The sequence below is a fragment of the Lissotriton vulgaris genome, chromosome 1_1 (assembly GCF_964263255.1).
Source record: "Lissotriton vulgaris chromosome 1_1, aLisVul1.2, whole genome shotgun sequence".
Lineage (NCBI taxonomy): Eukaryota > Metazoa > Chordata > Amphibia > Caudata > Salamandridae > Lissotriton > Lissotriton vulgaris.
In genome coordinates this window covers 999,262,329-999,283,293 of record NC_141685.1, presented here as the reverse complement: position 1 = coordinate 999,283,293, position 20,965 = coordinate 999,262,329, and the positions used below count along the sequence as shown (strand labels likewise).

The 20,965-nt window shown below is 44.8% G+C and overlaps 1 protein-coding gene across 2 annotated transcripts in view; it reads left to right on the top strand.

Annotated features, from left to right (window-relative positions):
- The window catches only part of ADGRE5 (adhesion G protein-coupled receptor E5), a 168,742-nt gene that overhangs the window by 126,279 nt on the left and 21,498 nt on the right, over positions 1-20,965 (top strand). For both annotated transcript variants that reach the window (XM_086961088.1, XM_086961097.1), the window contains 4 exons: positions 1,291-1,482; positions 14,119-14,339; positions 15,824-15,890; positions 16,640-16,731. In XM_086961088.1, coding sequence (XP_086817214.1) covers positions 1,291-1,482; positions 14,119-14,339; positions 15,824-15,890; positions 16,640-16,731 — 572 coding nt within the window. The remainder of the gene's footprint in view (positions 1-1,290; positions 1,483-14,118; positions 14,340-15,823; positions 15,891-16,639; positions 16,732-20,965) is intronic.

Here is a 20,965-nt window from a genome sequence, read left to right as displayed (position 1 = left end):
CAGGCGCGTAACACCTATTGGACTCAAAGGGCTTCAGCACCCCCTCCCCCCCCCCCCCCCCGGTCGTGTGTGGCAGCCCGGGATGAGACAGCTTCCCGGGCACACACAAAGCCGCACCCGAGCACTTCACAGGTCTTTAAAAGACCATTTGCATGTTAATAAGGCTTTGTTGTTGTTTCACCCCTTCTAAGACCCCTGCAGCTCCACTCTGCCTATTGCTTAACGTTTCAGCCCCCCCAAAAAAATGTGGCTGTAGTTGCGCCTCTGGAGCCAGTGATGTTCTATGGGCAATCATCAGAAGAGGGAGGATTCCCCAACATAAAAAAAGTTTGGTGGAAGACCACTGTCGACTTTGAAAGCTGTCCACCAAACATTTTGTTTTTCGCAAATAAAAACTTCCAATGACAGAGGAGGTTTTAAGAAAGGTTGGTTGAAGTGCATCTTGGTCACAGTGTCAACTTGTGGTAATGGTAGAACTTTTACTTAGTGAGGATTTAGGCGGGGTCAAAATTGGCCTGGCCTGGCCAGGCCTGTCCAGTTGCTGGTCTTGTTATGTAAGTGAGTTAGTTAGTTACGGGGTTGATTAGCGGATAAGGAGAGGAAACACCATCTTGTTAAAGTGTTTTTTCTGGATAAAGACATTGTATTGCCAACTTTACACTAACTTCTTCAGTGAATTACACACATGGTACACACATAGAGACTGAAGTAGTGCGGTTTTCAAAACCAGCAAAAAAGTGACTATCACACATGGAGGGAGGTAATGCTAGAGAGCAAAGATAAATATGGAGGCAACAGAGCTTGCAGTGGTGGCAGGCTGTTGAGAACTGCCGCCCTTACTCGCAATTAACACATCCAGAGCCCTCTACAGAGACAAACTTCCCATAGGTTGTGTTCTTTACAAGCACTTAGAAAGGCACTACTTTGGAGTTATACTTTTACAATTCTGTTTATTAAAGAAAGCTATGTAGTGGATTATTTGACCCACAATCAGATATTTTGAGCTAAATACTACAAAACAATATTTAGATATTTTTAGCTTAATACTACAACACACTATTCGGATATGTTTAGCTTAATACTACACATCACTATTCAATACGCTGCTTTGATCATTATGCATTCCGCAACCAGCTAGAAGATGAAGCAACACTGTGGGCGCGATTGGTGGATTAATCGATTTCATGCATTAATGTTTGCATTTCATATTACAAGTCATTTATTGGGGAAGGGAGGGTCAGTGGACGCATATGTGAAAAGTCAATATTGTCCTTCTCGTCCCATGTGCAGAGCTGGAGTCTAGAGATCATCACCAAGGTGGGCCTTGCCATATCGCTCATATGCCTCCTGTTCGCCATAGTCACCTTCATGTTCTGCAGGTCGCTCAAGGGGACTCGTAACACTATCCACCTGCACCTCTGTATCTCCCTCTTCTTGGCAAATGCCATCTTCCTGGCAGGGATAGCCAGAGTGGACAATGAGGTAAGGAGGCCTGACTGTGGGTCCATGATACCTGTTGGAATAGTTAACAGAAGTATGACATTGCTGCCTTAGGTCATGGACAGGCAAGTCAGAGGGGGACTGGACTATACAAGGGCCCATTTATTTACCCCCACCGTAGCTGTGGGCCAATAGGGGTCAAGCAATCCATGATGCTCAAAACTCCAAGCGAGTTGATTGGTGATAGAACGTTTTTCCACCCAAGCAGAAAGTTGGGGTATGCAGAATGTCTATGTAAACCCTCAGCAGAGGTTGGCTGCAGGTGGGGGGGGATCCACTGTTCGGTCTGTTGGCTATGGAGAAGGGCGTGGTCTCATGCACAACATGTGTTGTGCTTTCAAATTTAAAAATGGCGGCTTCTCACTGGAAATATGTTAACCCACAGATGCTGTATGTGCCTCGATCCCCATGTGAAATGACCGGTACAGGACTGCCAAGGGTGTACGGTGGCCCTTTTCATTGATCAATGTTGCCACACGAAATATAGTGGCAAACGTGTTTATTTGCTTGCTTACATTTTAGATGAGTGTACCTTTACGGCAAGGATACCCATGATATATATTCAGAACACATGAATGCCATGCTATTACCAGGTAGGTAACTCTTGCTCTGCTCATGCTAGGCGATGAAAGGGTAAGTTTCAACCAACAGTGCATGTGTCACCGGGTACATGTGTCATTAACAGTTTGCCGCAAGGCCTGAAATTAAACAAGTGTAGAGTTCGCATTATAAAACACCACCGGTCCGTGCGATAAAGAGAGAATGCAAACATTACACTGGGCTCAACAGTAATCATACAGTGAGCGGCTGAAAGCTGATCAGATGCGGTTATATAGCCTGTCATCAGCTACACGCTATTGATGTATCAAACCGTATTCTGATAGAAGCAACTAACCCTGTAACACAGCCTCTGAAATAGGGCTCACTCTGGTCAAGAATACGGATGGGGCAGACAACCTTGCTGACAAACATGTTATCCAATCACACCTTCCCAAACCCAAAGCAGAGTCTGGCTACCTTCACGAAAACATAAACACTTTATTTTACAAAAATATGTAGCACAATGCCATTAGTGTTAACTTCCGTTCTGTCTGGCTCCAGGATTTCAAATGTGGGAGGGCCGTGAATAAGCATGGGTGGGTTATACGGAGCCATGTGGCATCAGGCAAAAAGCACAAAGATCTGCTGTTTTAGACACTGACAACTGTGCAATTAAGACATGTCTAAGAAGTGATGGTTACACACTTGTAGTGCTATTGGGTCTAATAGAAAGTACCATTAGTCATGCACTGTGTCCAATCACCTATTGCTGTTGCGAGATGTGGAACTGGCTAGACGGCGGGATGCAGGACATGCCCTGTGCCCTGTACCCATTTGGCATAGCTGCAGGTTGTGTCCAGTGGGTACCTGGAGTAGGGTACTGGAAACACCAAGGCCAATCTCTGTGCCCAGACTGCGCCAGCCTTTAACCTTGTCCAGTTATTACCACAGGCAGGAGCCTTGGCCCTACAGGGCATGAATGAATTGTGGAGAAATTTGGTACAACAGCTAACCATCAGTGGTGAAAATCAATGTGTGTATACGGTTTGGGACTCAATAATAATAGGCTTACAGCACTTGTTACAAAAAAAACATATTTCCCAGGAATGTGTAACTCTTTTGTGTGTTAGAATATCATACCAGAACTATCGCCAGACATAACTACTGTGTTCTAAAGAGCATCTACAAAAATATTGTCTTATTGTGTGTACTATTAACTCTCATGAGGCAATATTTTTGTAAATGCCATTTAGGACAAGCTATTTGTGTCGAACCATATCCTGACAATGATATTCTCATAGCATACCTTCAGGGCCGGCTTTAAGGCAGTGCGACCGGTGCGGCCGCAGTGGGCGCTGACCTGAAGAGGGGGCGCTGACCTCAGGGCGGGCGATGTGTTTATCAATAAATTATGATTGGAGAGTTCAGGGGGACTTTTGCCCGATGGTATTATGGTGTGGGGGCACCAAAAATGATTGTCGGCTCTAAAGCCTGTCCTGCAGGGCCGGCCTTAGGCATGTGCAAGCTGTGCACCTGCACAGGGCCACCACCCCAATATATATCTTTAATATAATAATCCTCTGAGGAAGGATACATATTTGTGTGGCGGCCCCTGGCAGGGATTTGGTGGTCTCTGGCTCTGTTCCACTTCGAAACACCCTGACTCCCCCCCCCTCTTCACTGGCCTCCGCGCTCCGCCCGACCCCCTCTTCCGGGGCCCCCTACCTACGCTCCCTGCCCAGGGCCACCATGAGCCTAGAGCCGCCCCTGCGTCCTGCACCTGTCATACATTGGAGTTTTTCCCAGAAACTGTACGAACTAACTCATCGCTGTCAATTACAGATTTCAGCAAACAAGGTCAGAAAGAAATATACTGGAATAGTGGTTACAGCAGCATGATATACTACTGCTTTCAATACATATTTCCCGTTCTAAAAACATGCAATATACAAAGTAAATAAAAGCATGCTGTGGAGTTCTGGTGACATTGACACACCGCGGTGACGCAAGTCCCACATTGAAATTACAAAACCAGATGTGTGACGTTGCCCGTGTCCTATTCCCTGCCATTCAAAGCCTAGCTGGACCGGGCCCCCAGCTGCAGGCAGATGTTTTCCCTGCTGTCACAAGGGGCATGGCGAGCCGTCTACGTTTGAGCACAAAGCCAGCAGCCCATCCCTGGGACCTCTATTATCGAGAAATGTGAGGTATGCAATCATGAAAGCCGTTAAAGTGCGGCTTTCCATCAAGCTTCATGGAGCCTCAAATACACCCACTTCATTATCTACGGATAAAGCATCAACATAGCACTATGATGTGTTTTCTTTTTAAAAAGCACTTTGCCTGTTGTCTTTCAATACTTTGAGACATGCTTTTTTATTATTTATGTTGTAGCTTACACCCGTAGTAACTTTAATTTTCATTTAAACTTTTTGTTTAAATTAAAGTAATACATAATAATGTATTTATTATGTTGTGCCTTCCACTGTATATTTTATTGTTTTGTAGCACAGAATATAATATTTCCTCCTATCATTCGCCTCCGTGCTGACCTTTTTATCAGTCTCAGAAGAATGAGATGGCCCAGGGTTGGATTTAAACAAAAATCATGCAAGTTGTAAATGTATACTGGCAGAACCCACAGTGCAGACATATATACCCATCTAAAGAAAAATATTATGCGATTTAAGGAGAATATTCCATAGAATATTCCTTCTTTAATCTAATGTCAATGATGCAATGCTTCTTTTGTTCACTTCTATTCTTTTATACAGCTCCTCAAAGTAGGAAAGGCCTCACAGCAGAAAAAAAAATAAAGGAGGCCACTACTGATACATAAGTTCAAATTTTATGAACTTTTTCACTTACCTTTCTGTGAAGGCAAAGCCCTTTTCAGATTTTTTTTTATGTCAAGTCACTTGGCCCGATTCACAGAACTAACTTAAGACAAAATCCCAAACTTACTAACATTTTGATATTCACAGAAGGCACTTACTCATTTTGGTATTCACAGAAGGCACTTACTCATTTCAGTATTCACAGAAATGCCTTCTGTGAATACCGAAAGTCTTAAAATTAGGATTTTTCTCAGTTTGGGATTCTAAAGTTAGGAGTCCTAATTTTACTACAACTAAACTGAGAAAAATCCTAACTAAGACTTTCGGTATTCACAGAAGGCATTTAGGAGTCCTAAAGTTAGGAGTCCTAACTTTGCTACTCCTAAACTGAGAAAAATCCTAACTCTCCCTCTAGTTTCTGCAGGTACTCGAGTCCTGACATCACTTGCCAGCAGTGAGAGGCCAAATTCAAGGCTCAAAGCAAATTCCCTGGGGCTCTAGGGAACCCCCCAACCTGAACACTTGGTGCCCTCTGTGGAGTTCTGCATCGGCTCAAACCCTGTTATCACTTGCCAGCATAGGGAGGCCACATTAAATGCGCAAAGCAGATTGCCTGGGGCTCTAAGTAACACCCCACCCTAAACACTTGGTGCCCCCTGTGGAGTCCCGCCACGTGGAGGACCCGTAGCCAGGGAGGCTGACTTCTGCGATCCTAGGGCCCAATGCGTCTTGCCACTTGAGTCTAATAACCACCCCTTGACAATAGCTCTCCAGCCTGCCCTTTCTGACACAGCCCTAGAGTGGTGAGATATCGGGAGCAGTCGCAAAGACTCCTACATCTGCAGGGAACAGACCCGAGCTCAGGACCCGCAGTGATTCACATGTCGGGGATGGGCCGGAGCAGGGAGCGGTGTCGTGCTGTGGAGCCCCCCTCCCCCCATCCTTCGCCTCCATCTTGTCCAACACTCGCCTTGAACACTACAATGGAGCGCGTTAAGGGATCTGGGTCCCGTGGGCCAAAACCAATTCAAACCAATAAGCTGGACCGTTACACGGTCTCCGAAGAGGCACAGCGGGCCGATTGTTGGAAGAAACTGCACGTGGGAGCCCGGTGGAGGATGAACATGAACTTTCCCTCAAAGACGTCATGGAGGCCAGCTCTGGTGTTAAGACCTCCTTGGAACACAAAATGGACACCATGGCCTGGGACATCAACCTCATCAGGGTGGATATGGGAAAACTCAATGAGAAAGTCAAACAGATGGAAATAACAGTTGCCAACCTGGTGGGGGACGTCGCGCAGCTTCAAAGGGAGGTCCGTGAACTCCAGGACTCACGTAACTCTACCGACCTGAAGCTAGATGACTATGAAGGCCGACTTTACTGAAACAACCTCCGCATCTTGGGGGTTCCAGAGAAATCGGAGGGGCAAATCCCGGACCTATTTGTTGAGGACCTCATTCTCAACCATTTGCAACCCAAAGGCCTCAATACATTTTTTTGTGATCGAGTGAGCTCACAGGGTCCCGGGCGGCCGACCCAAACCGGGCACTCCCCCGCAGCCCATGTTGGCTCGGGTCTTCAACTTCTGAGATAGAGACGTTATTCTCCAAAACTCCAGAACTGGCTATGAAAATGCTGACATTTCCTTCTTCCCGGACTTTACTCAAACAGTGCAGAAGCAAAGGAGATCATTCCTATCGGTGAACAGCATAACACACACACTAGGTGATGGACAGAATGCTGCAGAATGGCAAAACATTCACCACCAGTCACAGATCTGGGTTTAATCCATTGTTATTTTGCTCACCACGCCACCCCAGTTCAGACATGGCCATATGCAAATCAGTCTTGACCCTGTGCCTCATGGGAACAGTCCAGCCTGAACTGCCAAGTCATGCCTTCCCTGGACCAGAATCAAGCATCCTAGTACCGGTCTCTGGCTATCAGCCGTCATCAGCCAGGATAGCTTGACTCCAGTGGCGTAGTGAGCACAGGACCCATGTCTGAGCATACCCTTCCCACATAGGGCGAACAGCAAAACACACAAGATGATGGACGGAATGCTGCATAATGGCAAAACATTTACCCCCAGTCACAGATCTGGGTTTAATCCATTGTTATTTTGCTCACCACACCACCAGAGTTCAGACATGGTCATATGCAAATCAGTGTGGACCCTGTGCCTCATGGGAAAATTCCAGCCCGAACTGCCAAGCCATGTCTTCCCTGGACCGGTGGAGTGAGCTAAAGAATGATGATGGATTAAACCCAGATCAGTTGACTGGTGGTGAGCGTTTGTTTTGCTCAAGCACTCTGTCCATCATCCCTTTTGGTATCGCTTTGTTCACCCTGAGTTTGCAGGGTATGCCAGACGTGGGGTCCCTTGCTTTCTCTACCACTGAATTCAAGATAGCCGGGCTGATGAGGATTATTAATCCGAAACCAGTCCCAGGATGCTTGTTTCCGGTCCAGGGAAGACATGGCTTGGCAGTTCGGGCTGGACTGTTCCCATGAGGCACAGGGTCAGACTGATTTGCATATGGCCATGTCTGAACTGGGGTGGTGGAGTGAGCTAAAGAATGATGATGGACTAAACCCAGATCAGTTGACTGGGGGCGAGTGTTTGTTTTGCTCAAGCACTCCTTCCATCATCCCCTTTCGTATTCCTATTGGTGAAGGGCGACCTGAGCGACAAAGGCCTAAAATATGCAATGTTATTCCTGGCGCAACGTAGGTATTGTCTGGGGCAGGGGCACGGAGCCCGCTACTTTCCCCCTGTTTTTTCTTCCTTTGAATTTTGCTAGTGCGACAGGCACTCTGCAAGTTTTCTTAATGGTCAGTTTCAAGCCCAGAGTGCAGGGCAGCAGGGAGGGGGTTGTTGGGATGGGGTATTGAGTTGGTTTGGTTTCATATTTTTTTTAGTATAATTGGCACAGTATACAAGTGTATCTGCAAAAGATCTACTGCAAAAGTGAACACAAAGGATTGTTGACATGTCAATATTCATACCAAAGATGATGGGGGTAAGGATACAAAGATTCTGAGCTGGAATGTTGACGGGTTAGGGTATAAAATCAAACGGAGTGTCGTACTCCAATATATTAAGAGACACGCTCCTGATGTAGTCCTGCTACAAGAGACGCACTTTGTTGGAAACCTATGCAAAGCAATGTACAGAGGGGGGTATAAGATGATCGCACACACGGGATTCACTTTGGGGTCCAGGGGGGTGGGCATCATGACGAGAAACGCATTCCCAATGTCAGTGAGTTCCACATGGATTGATGATCGAGGCAGATATGTTGGTGTGACTGGTTAGTGGGAGGGCCGTTTAACCACCTTCATATCCATCTATGTCTCCCCAGGCCTGCAGGGAACCATGTTTGCGGACTTAGGTGCAGTTCTGCTCATGGTCCCGGATGGGCTTCTGATGCTGGGAGGCGACTTTAACGCAGTCGTCTCAGGCACTTTGGATAGGTTTCCTCCACGGGAGATGGGGCGGGCTGCCCGTTGGCTACCCGATTTCTTGGAAGCTATGGGCCTAGTAGATGGTTGGAGGCTCTATCATCCAGACCAGATACAACACACCTTTTATTTGGGAGCCCACCACAGCCTCTCTAGACTAGACTACTGCCTGGTACCAGCCGCACAAGCCACCTATATAAGTAAAATTAAACATTTAGCCAGAGGTATTTCTGATCACTCACCACTCTGGATCCACCTACTTCTGGGCCAGGGAACAGCTGGGAGACTGGTCTCAATCAATTTCACGTTTCTGCGTAACCCAAATATCCGTAAAGATCTAATTAAGACCATAAACAAATACTTTACTAATAATGTGGGATCCGTGTCCTCCTCCCAATCACTGTGGGAAGCGTTCAAGGCGTTAGTCCGGGACAGGCCCTATTGTTAATAGCTGGCACTAAGAAGGACAAGCAAAAAGAGGTTCTTGAGCTCAAGACTGAAATTTATAGACTGGAGGGCGACCTGGAGATGGGGGCGACGCCGGACAAGCTTCATCTACTAAGTCTAAAGCAGCACGACTATAAAACACTAGTCAATGATAGGGCCAAGGCACTTAGCAGGGAGCAACAGGGTAGGCTTTATGATCTGGAAGATAAGGCCAGGAAACTCATCGCGTGGCTGGACAGAAAGGAGTGGGCAAGCCTCCTGGTACCTGAGCTCAGAACAAAAAGGGATGTACCAATCACAGACCCACAAAAAATTGTAGACAGCTTCGCCAAGCACTTTCAAGCAGTTTATACGACAAAATCCGCCCTCTCGGAGGAAGATTCGCAGGAACTGCTTCGCGACATTAAACTTCCTCGTCTCTCCCTTGAAGACCGGAATTACATTGATAGTCCCCTCACATCGGAGGATATTGCCCAAGCAATTCGCTCATTAAATTCAGGGAAAGCGCTAGGCCCAAATGGACTCCCCATCAAGCTCTACAAACTGAGGCCTGATAAACTTGCCCCCCCACTTGAAGACCATGTATGAGGAAGCTAGAGAAGCAGGGATACTGCCCCCAGAGCAAAGGGTAGCTACTATTGTCACTATCCACAAGGAGTGAAAGGACAAGACTGATTGTGCCTCCTACAGGCCCATCTCTCTTCTGAAGAGAGAGCCTAAAATCTTGGCCAAGCTCCTTGCTAACCATTTGATAAAAGTGATCACCGACCTAATACATCCCGATCAATCTGGCTTCATGCCCCATAGGAACGCAAACCTTAGTCTGCGTAGGGTAGTAGGGTACATGGGGTAATTGATAGAGCACACACCCTTCAAGAATCAGCAGTAGTTGTGTCATTGGACGCGACTATGGCTTTTGATACTATTGAGCTGCCCTATTTGTGGGCAGTTCTGGCTAAGTTTGGGTTTGGTCCAGAGTTCATCCAGTGGGTATGTCTACTATATGCAGCACCTCTGGCACAAGTGGTGGTAAACAATAAGGTGTCAGCCTCATTCCAGCTTAGTCGTGGTACACGTCAGGGATGCCCGTTGTCCCCCTCCTTTTTTCCCCTGGCCTTGGAACTCCTGGCTGCCTGGATTCGCTGGGATCCAATGATAAGGGGACTCAGGTGGTCCCCCGGATGGAAACACCGCATATCACTGCATGCCAATGATATCTTGCTCTAAAGGGCCTCTCCCCCGAAGTCCCTCATAGTCGTTCTAGACATCCTGACGGTCTTCAGAAGGTTTTCGGGGCTCACCATTAATTGGGGGAAATTCCTGCTGTTCGTTCTGAGGGGGAGCCCTCCTACTCCTCCCAGGGATTGCCAAATACAAATTAAGAATGACAGATTTAAGTACTTGGGGATCTTCATCTCCCTTAACCCCTCAGTCAGGTACACCAAGAATCTTCTTCCCCCTCTCCAGAAATTCAAAAGTGCCATTAACAATTGGAAAAAGCTCACTGTCTCACTTCTGGGTAGGGCTGCCCTCTTTAAAATCATGGCCTTGCCAAGATTCCTTAATGTCCTGCAAAACACTTTAGACATAGTACCGGCATCTTACTTTAGGGAAATTGAGGGCCTGGAAAGAGAGCTTTTATGGGATGGTAGACCTCGAATTGCATTAAACAAACTAACTCTGAACTGGTACGACAGAGGCATCAGTCTCCCGGATATCAGGAAGTATTATTGGGCCTCCCAGCTTGCGGCTATCAACCATGGCACGTTTGGTCGTGCAGATGACCCGGGCTACGCCATGGATAGGTGGCTCCTTCCAGGAGGGAACTATAACAGAGCTCTTTACTCCAGACCCAATTGTTTCTTGTTAACAGGGCCCACAAAGCACTCAGTGCAAATTTGGCACAATGCCACCAGCTCTCAGGGTTGGAGACATAAGTTAACATTGCCCCCCCCCTTTGGGAATCACAGAAGCTTGGCGATCTCAGGAAAACAAAGGGCTTCGACAGGTGGGATCTTATAGGAATTTCAGTTATTAAGGATATGTGGGGAAAGGGAGGGGTCAAGACCTTCAAGGAGCTTCAAACTGAATACGAAATGGCGGACACAGAATACTTCCATTATATACAGGTCAGACACTCACGCCAGTCCTTGCTACCCAAGGGAACTGATCCCCCGGAGGCTTCCCTGCTAGAAGACAGAATTTTAGATGGTCATCTTCCCGAAAAGACGATCTCCCTAATATATAAAAAGCTAATTAACCATATGACAGGCCCGCTTCAAACACTGAGGGACAAATGGGTACATTACAGGATAGAATTGGATGATGAGGACTGGCAGTCGGCGCTATCCTCTCCCAGAGTCGTCACTATTCCAGCGCGCTTAAGACTCGTTCAATTAAAAATCCTCCATAGAATTTACATTCTCCCGTGTCGGCCCACCCCATGCTCACTAATCGAGGCCCCGTCATGTAAAGGGCGTTGTGGCCTCTCTGGCATTTTATGCACACTATCTGGGAGTGTACACATATCAGCTCCTGGCTTCAAATCCATGAGATAATCAACAAGTTGTTACGCATCACACTCCGTCCAGAGGCAAGGAGATGCTTTCTAAATATATGGGAGCCCACTGACTTGAATGCCTCACATACTCAGTGGGCCACTTTGGGGTTCATGTTGGCCAAAAGAAATATAGCTCAATTATGGGGGGCAGTGGATCCACCCACCCTAGAGGCCTGGAAAAGGAATCTCTATTGGTGTATGTTTAGAGAAAAAACAGTATATCTGGCAAGAGGGTGTCCCAGGAAGTGGTCACATGTCTGGGGCCTATAGAATAGTTGCAGAGGCGACATCTGTACCCCACCTCGCAGCATCGGACAGGATGACCCTAGCTCCCCTTAATGTTCATCTCTATTGTAATTTGTGTAGGTCCTTCCATCCATATGTATTGTGATGTCAATTGTGCCTGATCCTCTGTACTGTACAATTTGTTTGTTAATAAAAAGAGTTATAAAAAAAAATCTCCCACGCAAAACACTGTGGGGCTTACCACAGTCACAGGACATTATCTCTGTGGGTCTTGTAGTGTGTGCTCACCCACCCAACAAACAAAAAAGATCAAGCCAGGTCCATGATTCACCTTGATGTAGAAAATCATACCAACTGCAACACAAGGAACTGAGTCTACTTGATCACTAGCCCATGTGGCCTTCACTATTGGGGAATGACCACAAAGGCAGTCAAAACAAGAGTGATGGAACACCGGAGTAAAATTCGCTGTGGAAGCATTAACAACAACATGTGCATTCAATTCCGCAATTCCCAGCACTCTCCGGATTACCTCAGATGGACCATTCTGTAAGCAAACCCATGGAGCAATGCTAACCTTCTCAAAAGACACCTACGCTGGATTTTCCGTCCCTCCATCGACAGAACGGATCTGAATGATGAGGCTCTGTGATGTGAGATGTGTGGCCCTGTTACATGCTGAAGTATAGATTTTTTTTACATACCATCCTTTTGACTCCCCCTATCACAGTCCTATTGATTTAATCTGGAGTAGGTTCATATTTGGATACACATAATCATTCTATATTACCACATTCCAGTAAAAATTAGTTTGTGTCCTTACATACTACTGTTCCGTATCAATGCTTATTCAAGTCAATACATAGTGGCCCGCTACATAATCTAAGATAGCCACCACTTTTAGATGGAAAATCTACATTCAAAGCACTTGCTGCCATGTGCATGAGCATAAACACACTCCGCCTGTCCCCTTTGGCTGTGCAGATACTATTCTGGCACCCACACGGCACAAGCTACATCTGAGACCAATTGCCCTAATTACCAGCACTTTAAATACCAACTGCCTCCTCTGCTCAGTCTCGATCCAGGCGAGCAGACAAGGGTAGGTCTTTTGCGTCCCCTCCCTGTGCCAAAGCCATGTGAGAACAACTGTCTCCTTTGTGCATTTCTTTTTTACACAATGGCTATTTACTGCCTATTTTTAATTATGTTTACAGCTGCCTTGCTCCTACAGTTAGGAGCTGTGGGCTACCGTCTGCTCACTGACCTCCTATGGGGGTATTTTGACTGATTCCTCCGCTCATACCTATGGAGACCTTATCACTTATATGATGTGGGCCACCAACACAGATTTTATGGTGCCTGTCCCATGTATGTTCACTTTGCCTGTGTGTACTAGCTTGTTGACTTCACTTTCCTCTCGTTGTGGTGACTGATCAGCACCATCTGTAGCATGCACGTCTGCCTTTTGGAGACCTCACCATTTAGTGTGCTGGACTAGCGATCTTTAGGACACTCTTGATCATAATACTTAATTACTTTGTGTTGTTTTCTATTTTTCTCTTTTATCTTTCTTTGAACCAGGTATCTTATTTTAAGGGAATACCTACCTTCACATTTCTTTTTAGGTGTGGGCTAGGGTTGCTCTCCCTTTTTTTTTGCGGTCCTGAAGAAGCGCTGCATATCCTTTTTGGGTCATTAGGCGCGAAACATGTCGACCTGACCGCCCTCACAGATTTAGGCTACTGGGGAACATCATTTACCCACAGTAGCCATAACTCTATTACGGTCATTTTAACCCTGCTGAGAGAACAACAATATTAAATTCCAGTACAGAATTAGACAGTTTTAACCTTCCTTAACTTTATTACAACAACCCAGTCCAACTCACATATCCACGATGCCCTCACGTAGACACCTTTCATCATAGTGCAACCAAATAAAAAGACCAAAGCTAAAGTGACTCTTCATGGGGCCCGTGGGGCACTGCAGCACCGGGCCTTTGAGGAACACGTCCGACGATGAAGCACTACATCCCTAGGGATGTGTGACAACACCAAGGAATGATCCGTAGGATTCCTATTTCTCAGTCCTCCCCCTCTTATTTCTTTCCTTTACTCGCCGATAGGAACAGTACTAACACTGCTTGTTTTGTACACATCAGTCTAAGTCAGAATCAAAGCTAGAGCACTGTTGTAGCTTAAGCACAGCAACCACACCTTCAACCCATTGAGTGAAATTCGTTTTATATTATTTAACATTGCATTGAACATTAAGCATCTAGAGAGGACACTTACCTTTTGAAAAGAGTGTACAGATCTAGGTCACAAAAGTGTTCCGGGTAACTGGAGGTAAATATGAAGGACCATTATGGGGATGGTGAATGATTCAGTATCACTGAATATGCGTTAATATTTTGAGGATGCCCGGTTGTGTTGGTCCAAGTCACCTGGCCAGAGCAGGGCCAGTGGTCAAGGTTTGCAGTACTCCTGAGGCAAAGCAGTGTTCTCTTTCTTTCAGCTGGCGTGCAAAATCATCGCAGGACTCCTGCACTATTTCTTCCTTGCTTCATTCTGCTGGATGTGTCTGGAAGGTGTGGAACTCTATCTCATGGTGGTCAAGGTCTTCAAGACAAATGCCATGAAGCAGCGATACATGGTCCTTGCTGGCTATGGGGTGCCACTCGTGGTTGTGGCCATTTCAGCAGCTGCCAGGAGCAGCGGATACGGCACACGAGACCAGTGAGTAGATGAGATAAACCTAACATCTGTTGGTATGTCTTGTTGCGTGTGAGTGTGTTGTATTATAACTATGATTGAAGGAGTTTGAACTGTACCATGGTTGAGCCTTAGTTTCGGTTATGCGTACCGTTATTTGGGACTTGGTTAACTACAGTGTCTACCATGTTTAGGATGCTGCCTGCCTTGGTTTAGTGTTTTGCATGGTGGTCTTGGAGCCGGCACAGAGTTTCCTCCTCAGGTTACAACTCTTTAAGGAGATGTATGCAATTCACAGCATGCCTTCTGACATGTTGTGTCACAGTTTGAGTTCCAGTTTCTGTGGAAACACTCCAAACCGAAAAGCACACTTTTATATCCTGTAACTACTCCTAGCTCTTGACGTTTTGGGAGTTTTTTTGTCTTATGAAAACTGCTTTCGCGAGCGAAAGGGGCAGTGGCTGGGATGCTTGGCTTGGGTGTGTTTGGGTTGGTCACTCCCCAAAGGTCAATGCCTTAACCAGATATTTGGCTTAAGCTTTGCTTGGCTTGTCCACCTTTTATCTTTATCAATCAGAACGGTAAAGATGGTTAAAAAGACCAGTTCGCTTTCTCAAACTTTGCATTTTTTCCTTACGGCGAAGATTTCTAGAAACATAGCTGATAAAGAATTTGAATGAAATATTTATCCAGCTGTAGATCTAGTTTGGTTCCCTTTCTCACTGAAAAACAATGGCTTTGCGTTTATAGTTCAAGATTAAGTGCCACTTTAAAATCACTGTTGTTCAAAATCCTCTATCTTATTTGTTATCCTTGCAATTCTGTCTAATTTGCATTTGTAATCATTCAGAAATAGTTTGGACATTCATAAAATATTTCAGAAGTAATTGAAACTTCTATTTACTGATTTAAATTAGTATTTAAAAGGGCAAAAATACAGGATTCCGCTGATAGTCGCCAATTTTTGGTTCATCAAGCAAAGTTTTAATCTAGAAAAACCTGTTCAAATCAATGTTTTAGGTGGTTACTATTGGACAAACAGATTTCAAGCAATCACTTTCCTTCCTGCACATTAAGGTGTTATTTGGTCTTCACAAATCTCCAAATGTTCACTTGCCTGGAATTTTTTTTACGTTAATTGTTGCTTGCTGTGTGAGCAACCATGGTTCTTGTAGGCACTGAAATGGCTCATTTTGTGTGTGTGTGCATGCTCTTGTTTCTCCTTTACTAGTGCATTGCATGCAAAGGATAAAGAAGCCTGCCTAACTGTGCTTGTATTTAAAGTTTATTATCATTTTTTAATTGGCAGCTCATAACTTACAATTGATATTCGTATTATTTTTAAAAAGTTAGAGCTTACAAATGGACTAGCACTCCAAATTTGTTACGAAAGAACTGCCGATTTGGAAATAGGTAAATGGATCTCTCTTCTAGACACCGTGTCCAGACTACTGCTAATTTGGGTAGGAAATCCATATTTTAACTTAATCCTCTTTCCTGCCCTGCAGCTGCTGGTTATCTCTGGAACATGGCTTCATCTGGAGTTTCCTTGCGCCAGTCTGCATTATCATACTGGTAAGTGGGCTACATCGCTTTAACATAAGTAAAAAGTACTCCTAACATCCTTTCTTCTGCATAATCATCACATAGAAATGGGATTACATAATCCCAGCTCCTGCACAAATGGCCTGGTAGACCATGGGCAACTCATTAACGGGGCTGTTTACCATAGCAGCATGATCCCTATAATTAATAACATTTATTTTAAAAACGACATACAAAGGGAGGTCCACAAGGCCAGTAAATTAAAACAAGTTATTTTTCTCTAATGCTGGCATCTTCTCTGCCTTTGTCATGTATACAGGAACAGCGAACAAAGCAATAATTTCCTCGCCCACTTGTATCATTGGTTAATTACAGAACTTAAAGAAGCAGCGGTCTATTAGGCACACCTCATTAAGAAACAATTATATGATTGTAACCACCAATGCTGGAGTATATTTATCAGAGCTATGTAATCACTGTAAGGGTATGAGATCTTTTTAGAATAGTGTTGGGGAGGATTGCAGTGCTGATGCACCAGTTGTGTGGATACATTTCATTTTCACTTTCCATCTGCCGCCACCTTTCACAAACCAGAAAATTACAACTGCTTTGTCTGGCTAAAGGAGAATGTGTGTACATACAAAGTTTTCACTAAGAAACGGGCCACAAATACAGCATAAAGGCCTGTAGCCCTCTCACCATCTACCCCAATTCCCCCTCCCAAAGTAGTCTGCAATGTTTTTACCTGCCTGTACATCAACCGATCTCTTTTCTTACAGCTCAATGCCATCATCTTCATCATCACCGTCTATAAGTTAGCACAGAAGTTCTCCAGTATTAACCCGGATATCAGCCAGCTCAACAAATTCAGGTACAAGAAAGCTTCAAAGCCAAGTAAGAAAAAAAAAAGATGAATTGTATTTGTTACTTGCAAAGACAATCGGATGTAGGGGGAGTTTGTAAGATTTTTCCGATTGCCCTTGGGAAAGCTAGCAGGCCAAGGGCAGTGGTTTTCATGCCTGACATGATATTGGTTCTGTTCCAACACTACTAAACGTTTAGCACCACACACTAAAAATCTCCCAAATCTCGTTAGCCAGTCGATTTCTGAACAGGGGAAAGCTCCTGTTGAACTAGCATGTGCACATGGTCGATTCAGCCACTAACGCAGGGGCATTGCCCCACTGCAAGAATCAAACATTAAATGGTATTATAAATACCATTTTATGTTTCTGCTTCTGGCACTACGAGAAAGCAGATGAATGGTTTGGTTGGGGGCAGGTGGGTGGTCCTGCTCCAGGGCAGGGGAGGAATGGCTAGTCCAATGTTGTGGGCCCGGAATGTTTGGTCAGCCCTCTGTGGTCTAACAAACCAGTCATGCTTACTCTCCATTTTCTCGATGTAGGCCCGATGTCCGTTTGAAAACACATCCAGAAACGCAGGACACATGAAAAGACACATAGCAAGGTGTCAGGCATCGGGCCTGGGATTTCCCAATTTTTATAATGTTGCAACTGAATTGTGATGGTCATTCACGGCGTATTAGCCTACTCTAATATAAAGCCCTGACGAAGTTCCATGAATGTATTGTGGGAACTAAACGAGTTGGCTGGTTGTTCATTTAGTGTGCATGAATTTGGAATGAAGAATTTCTTTAAGAATTATACTGGACTGGATCTGCTTTCTTGGTGCACCCCCTTGCTTTCATCAACATGCAGAGTCATTGCACCATAGTACATCAGATTGTACCAGTGCATTGAGAAGTATTTGTTTTTTAAAGTGATAGTTTTCAGACACAAATTTAGAAACGTTCATTCTTATCCCCCACCATGACAACAACGCCAATAGTGAACTAAGAGGCAAGTCAGTTATGTGCAGTCTTTGGGTGGGCTGGGTTCCTATTATACATGAACATTGTTCATTAATTCAAACACAGGAGGTAGTTTTGAACAGGGCACATCCTGAAGTCACGTATTTCGAGGTAGTCTTATAAGGGATGATAAAGAAAAAGCAGGGAAAGTGAAATAAAGCAATTGCCTAGGATCCCACAATTTGGTAAAGCTGGAGTTAAGCCCAGGTTTTCTGGTTTCACACTGTGCAATTCAGCCACAAGTTGTATATGCTTCACTTACCCTACACCAATCATACCGCTAGGTTCCCCCACCTCAGAAACTCTCCCCTCTGAACACCACCCTGCTGGAATCCATGCAGCACTCGGTACATCATGCACCAAACTGTTTGGTCCCTTTGGAAAAGGTTTGCGAGTACCCATGATCTTGAGCAATTGGTCTCAAAGTTACCAGAATCTGTCTCTCAGAATACGGCTTCCCATGCCAAGTAGAGGGGAGGCCTGTGCTGGTGGTAGTATCACCTCTTCAGGGGAATTTCTTTGACTTCCCCATGTCAGGCATTAATAACCACAGATGCCAGCCTCTCAGGTAGGTGCTCCCAGCTTTTGGGGTAGATTTTAAACTATTTCAGAACCTAGTCGCTCACATCCATGCAGTCTGAAAGAATGGAAAGAGGTGCGCCATGGTCGACTACCAAATGTTGCAAAGATTTGTGCCTAGCATGGTCAACAATCAGCAGGACAGTGGTCACAGTGCTTCTTCAAGGAAAGAAGTCATATTGATCGGGAAATAAATGATCCACCTCGGTGAGGCATCTCTGAAGTTGAAGTTTATCAGGGTGTTCACAGAGTCCACCTAAAAAGGGAAGATAATTCTCCAGATGCTCAGTCTAATGTATGCTTTTGTAAAAGTAGCTCTACGTGGACCAGCTTTCAGGAAATCTGGGTGCACCCTCTGTGCCAAAGAAATATATGTGATGAAAGTCCCCAATCTCAGGTACTAGGAATTGATTTAATAATACATTGTAACATCATGGGCATAAACTATAATTTTAAATGGCCAGGAGGCTTGATCTAGTCATACAGAAAGGAGACAACCTTCAAACCTACTAGAGGTATAATCAGGTTAGATATCAGAAACATTGATGAAAAAAAATATTGAAGTGTTTAATATCATTTACAAAAACGTAGATGTAAAAAATATCGAAGTGTTTTATATCGTTTGCAAAAATATAGGTTAAAAATATCGATTTTGTATTAATGTAATTATGCATTTTTTGTTCCATAGTGGGGTGTGGGTTTACAGGGGAATAGGGTGGGAAGTTATTTAATTGCTTCAAATTGTATTGTAAAGTGCTCGGATATCCTTCGGGATCAAGTTTGCGCTATATAAAACTTTATAAATAAAAAGCACAGAACTCCTCCAACTAGAGAGGGCTTAGAGCTGTATATTTGACTCTTTAGACATTTGAAAATCAAATCACTTGAAAGGCGGTATTGAGTTGCAGACAGTATGGCAACCAAAGCTTACATCAACAAGCAGGAGGGAAACAAATTCAGTTCAATTAGCAATATTGCTCACAATATTTTCAGATGGGCTCAGACTTATCTGATCTCTTGGACGGCCATTCACATTTATGGGGTGTCCAATCTAAGGGCAGATGTCCTCAAGCAGGGAAATGACTTCATCCAGCTCTATTCGATCTCTTCGCTCTTTGTGGGGGGGGGGGGGGGGGCAGTCAATCTAGGATCTGTTCATTTCTCCAGAGAATGCCAAGCTTCATATGTTTTGTTCAAGAGGGAGCAACAACCAGGCATGGCTAGCAGGTGAGCACAGGAAAATCATGCCGGGGTGGTCACGCATGGATAAATTATAAAAAAAATAAAACTTACCTTGCTTGCGTCTCTGCTCATGCTCTCCTCGGGTACACCGAGGAACAGGAAGCAGGCCCCACTAGCCAATCACAACACTGCAATGCAGCGCAGTGATTGGTGAGCACCCAGGCTCCCCTGACCAATCAACACTGCAGCGTGGTGATTGGTTTTGAGTGTTATGGTTTGACACTCACCAGGGAATGGGCCCTGGGTTTGTTCTCCATGCATCCTGCATGGAGAAGGGGCAGTGTGCATGACTGACAGGGAGACCAAACAGTCATTGCACACTTGAGTGGGCAAACCACTCGCCCCTGCCCTGCTCAAAGAACAGAACAGGCCCACAAAGAAGCTTAAAATGATAACGCAAAGTTATCATTTTATGTTTCAAGCTTTCCCACTGCTTAAAAGCAGGGGGGGGGGGGCGAAGCTCCTCCACCTCAGCAGAGGAGCCTCCCCTGCATGGGCGATAGATGGTACAACGTGTCCGGGGGTTCGAATATAGGCCTTCTCCATTGATAAGACCATTTGTCGTATGGGTGGGAAGGGGGACATAGTGATGGATGCTTGCACAACATTGGCCTCGGGAAAATTGGTTTAATCTATTGGAAGTCATGAAGTAGTACCAGGAGTGGAAGCTGCCCATAGTGCCCTCTTCTCCCAATTTGCAAAACTAAAGCTGATGGCTTAAGGGGTTCCAGAAAATCTACCCCTTACATTCCAGGCTGCAAGAAGTTCTTCCAATCTTCCCTCATAAAGTAGGCACTGGAGGTCATTCTCACACTGGTATAAGAGGGAGGTGGATCCCACTTCAGCCAGTTTATTCTGATCACTGAAATTTGTAGGAGTCAAGGTTGGACTTGGCAGTAGCAACTATTAAGATTGTGTGGGCAGCAATAAGAGCCTTTAAAAGCTCTTGAAAAAACTTGAAACGAGAATGGCTTAATTCCTACATTCATTAAGGGGTATTAAAATTATTGTTCACATCCTATGGGTCATTTTCAGGTTGGAATCTACCTTTGGTGTATTAGATAAATTGACAAAAAAATCCTTTTGAACCTCTGAAGCAGGTTCACTTCAAAAACGCACTCTCAAAACATGCTTTCTTGTTACCATTACATCAGCTAGGACAGTGGTCTTAACCTGTGGTCCGTAAAGCCTACTGTGGTCATGGTTTCTTAAGAAACCATGACCAGTAGAATGTTCTTTTTTGGAGAAAAAAAATCCCCCCAAAATGTTCTTTCCAATCATATTTAACATTCATAAAATCTTTTTAATGTACAAAAAGCTTCTTATTCCAAATTAAAGAATTACTTCATACTATCCAAAACATTGAATCATTCAAGTGCAAAAATAAATCTATAATTGAAAGAAATGCAGCCAA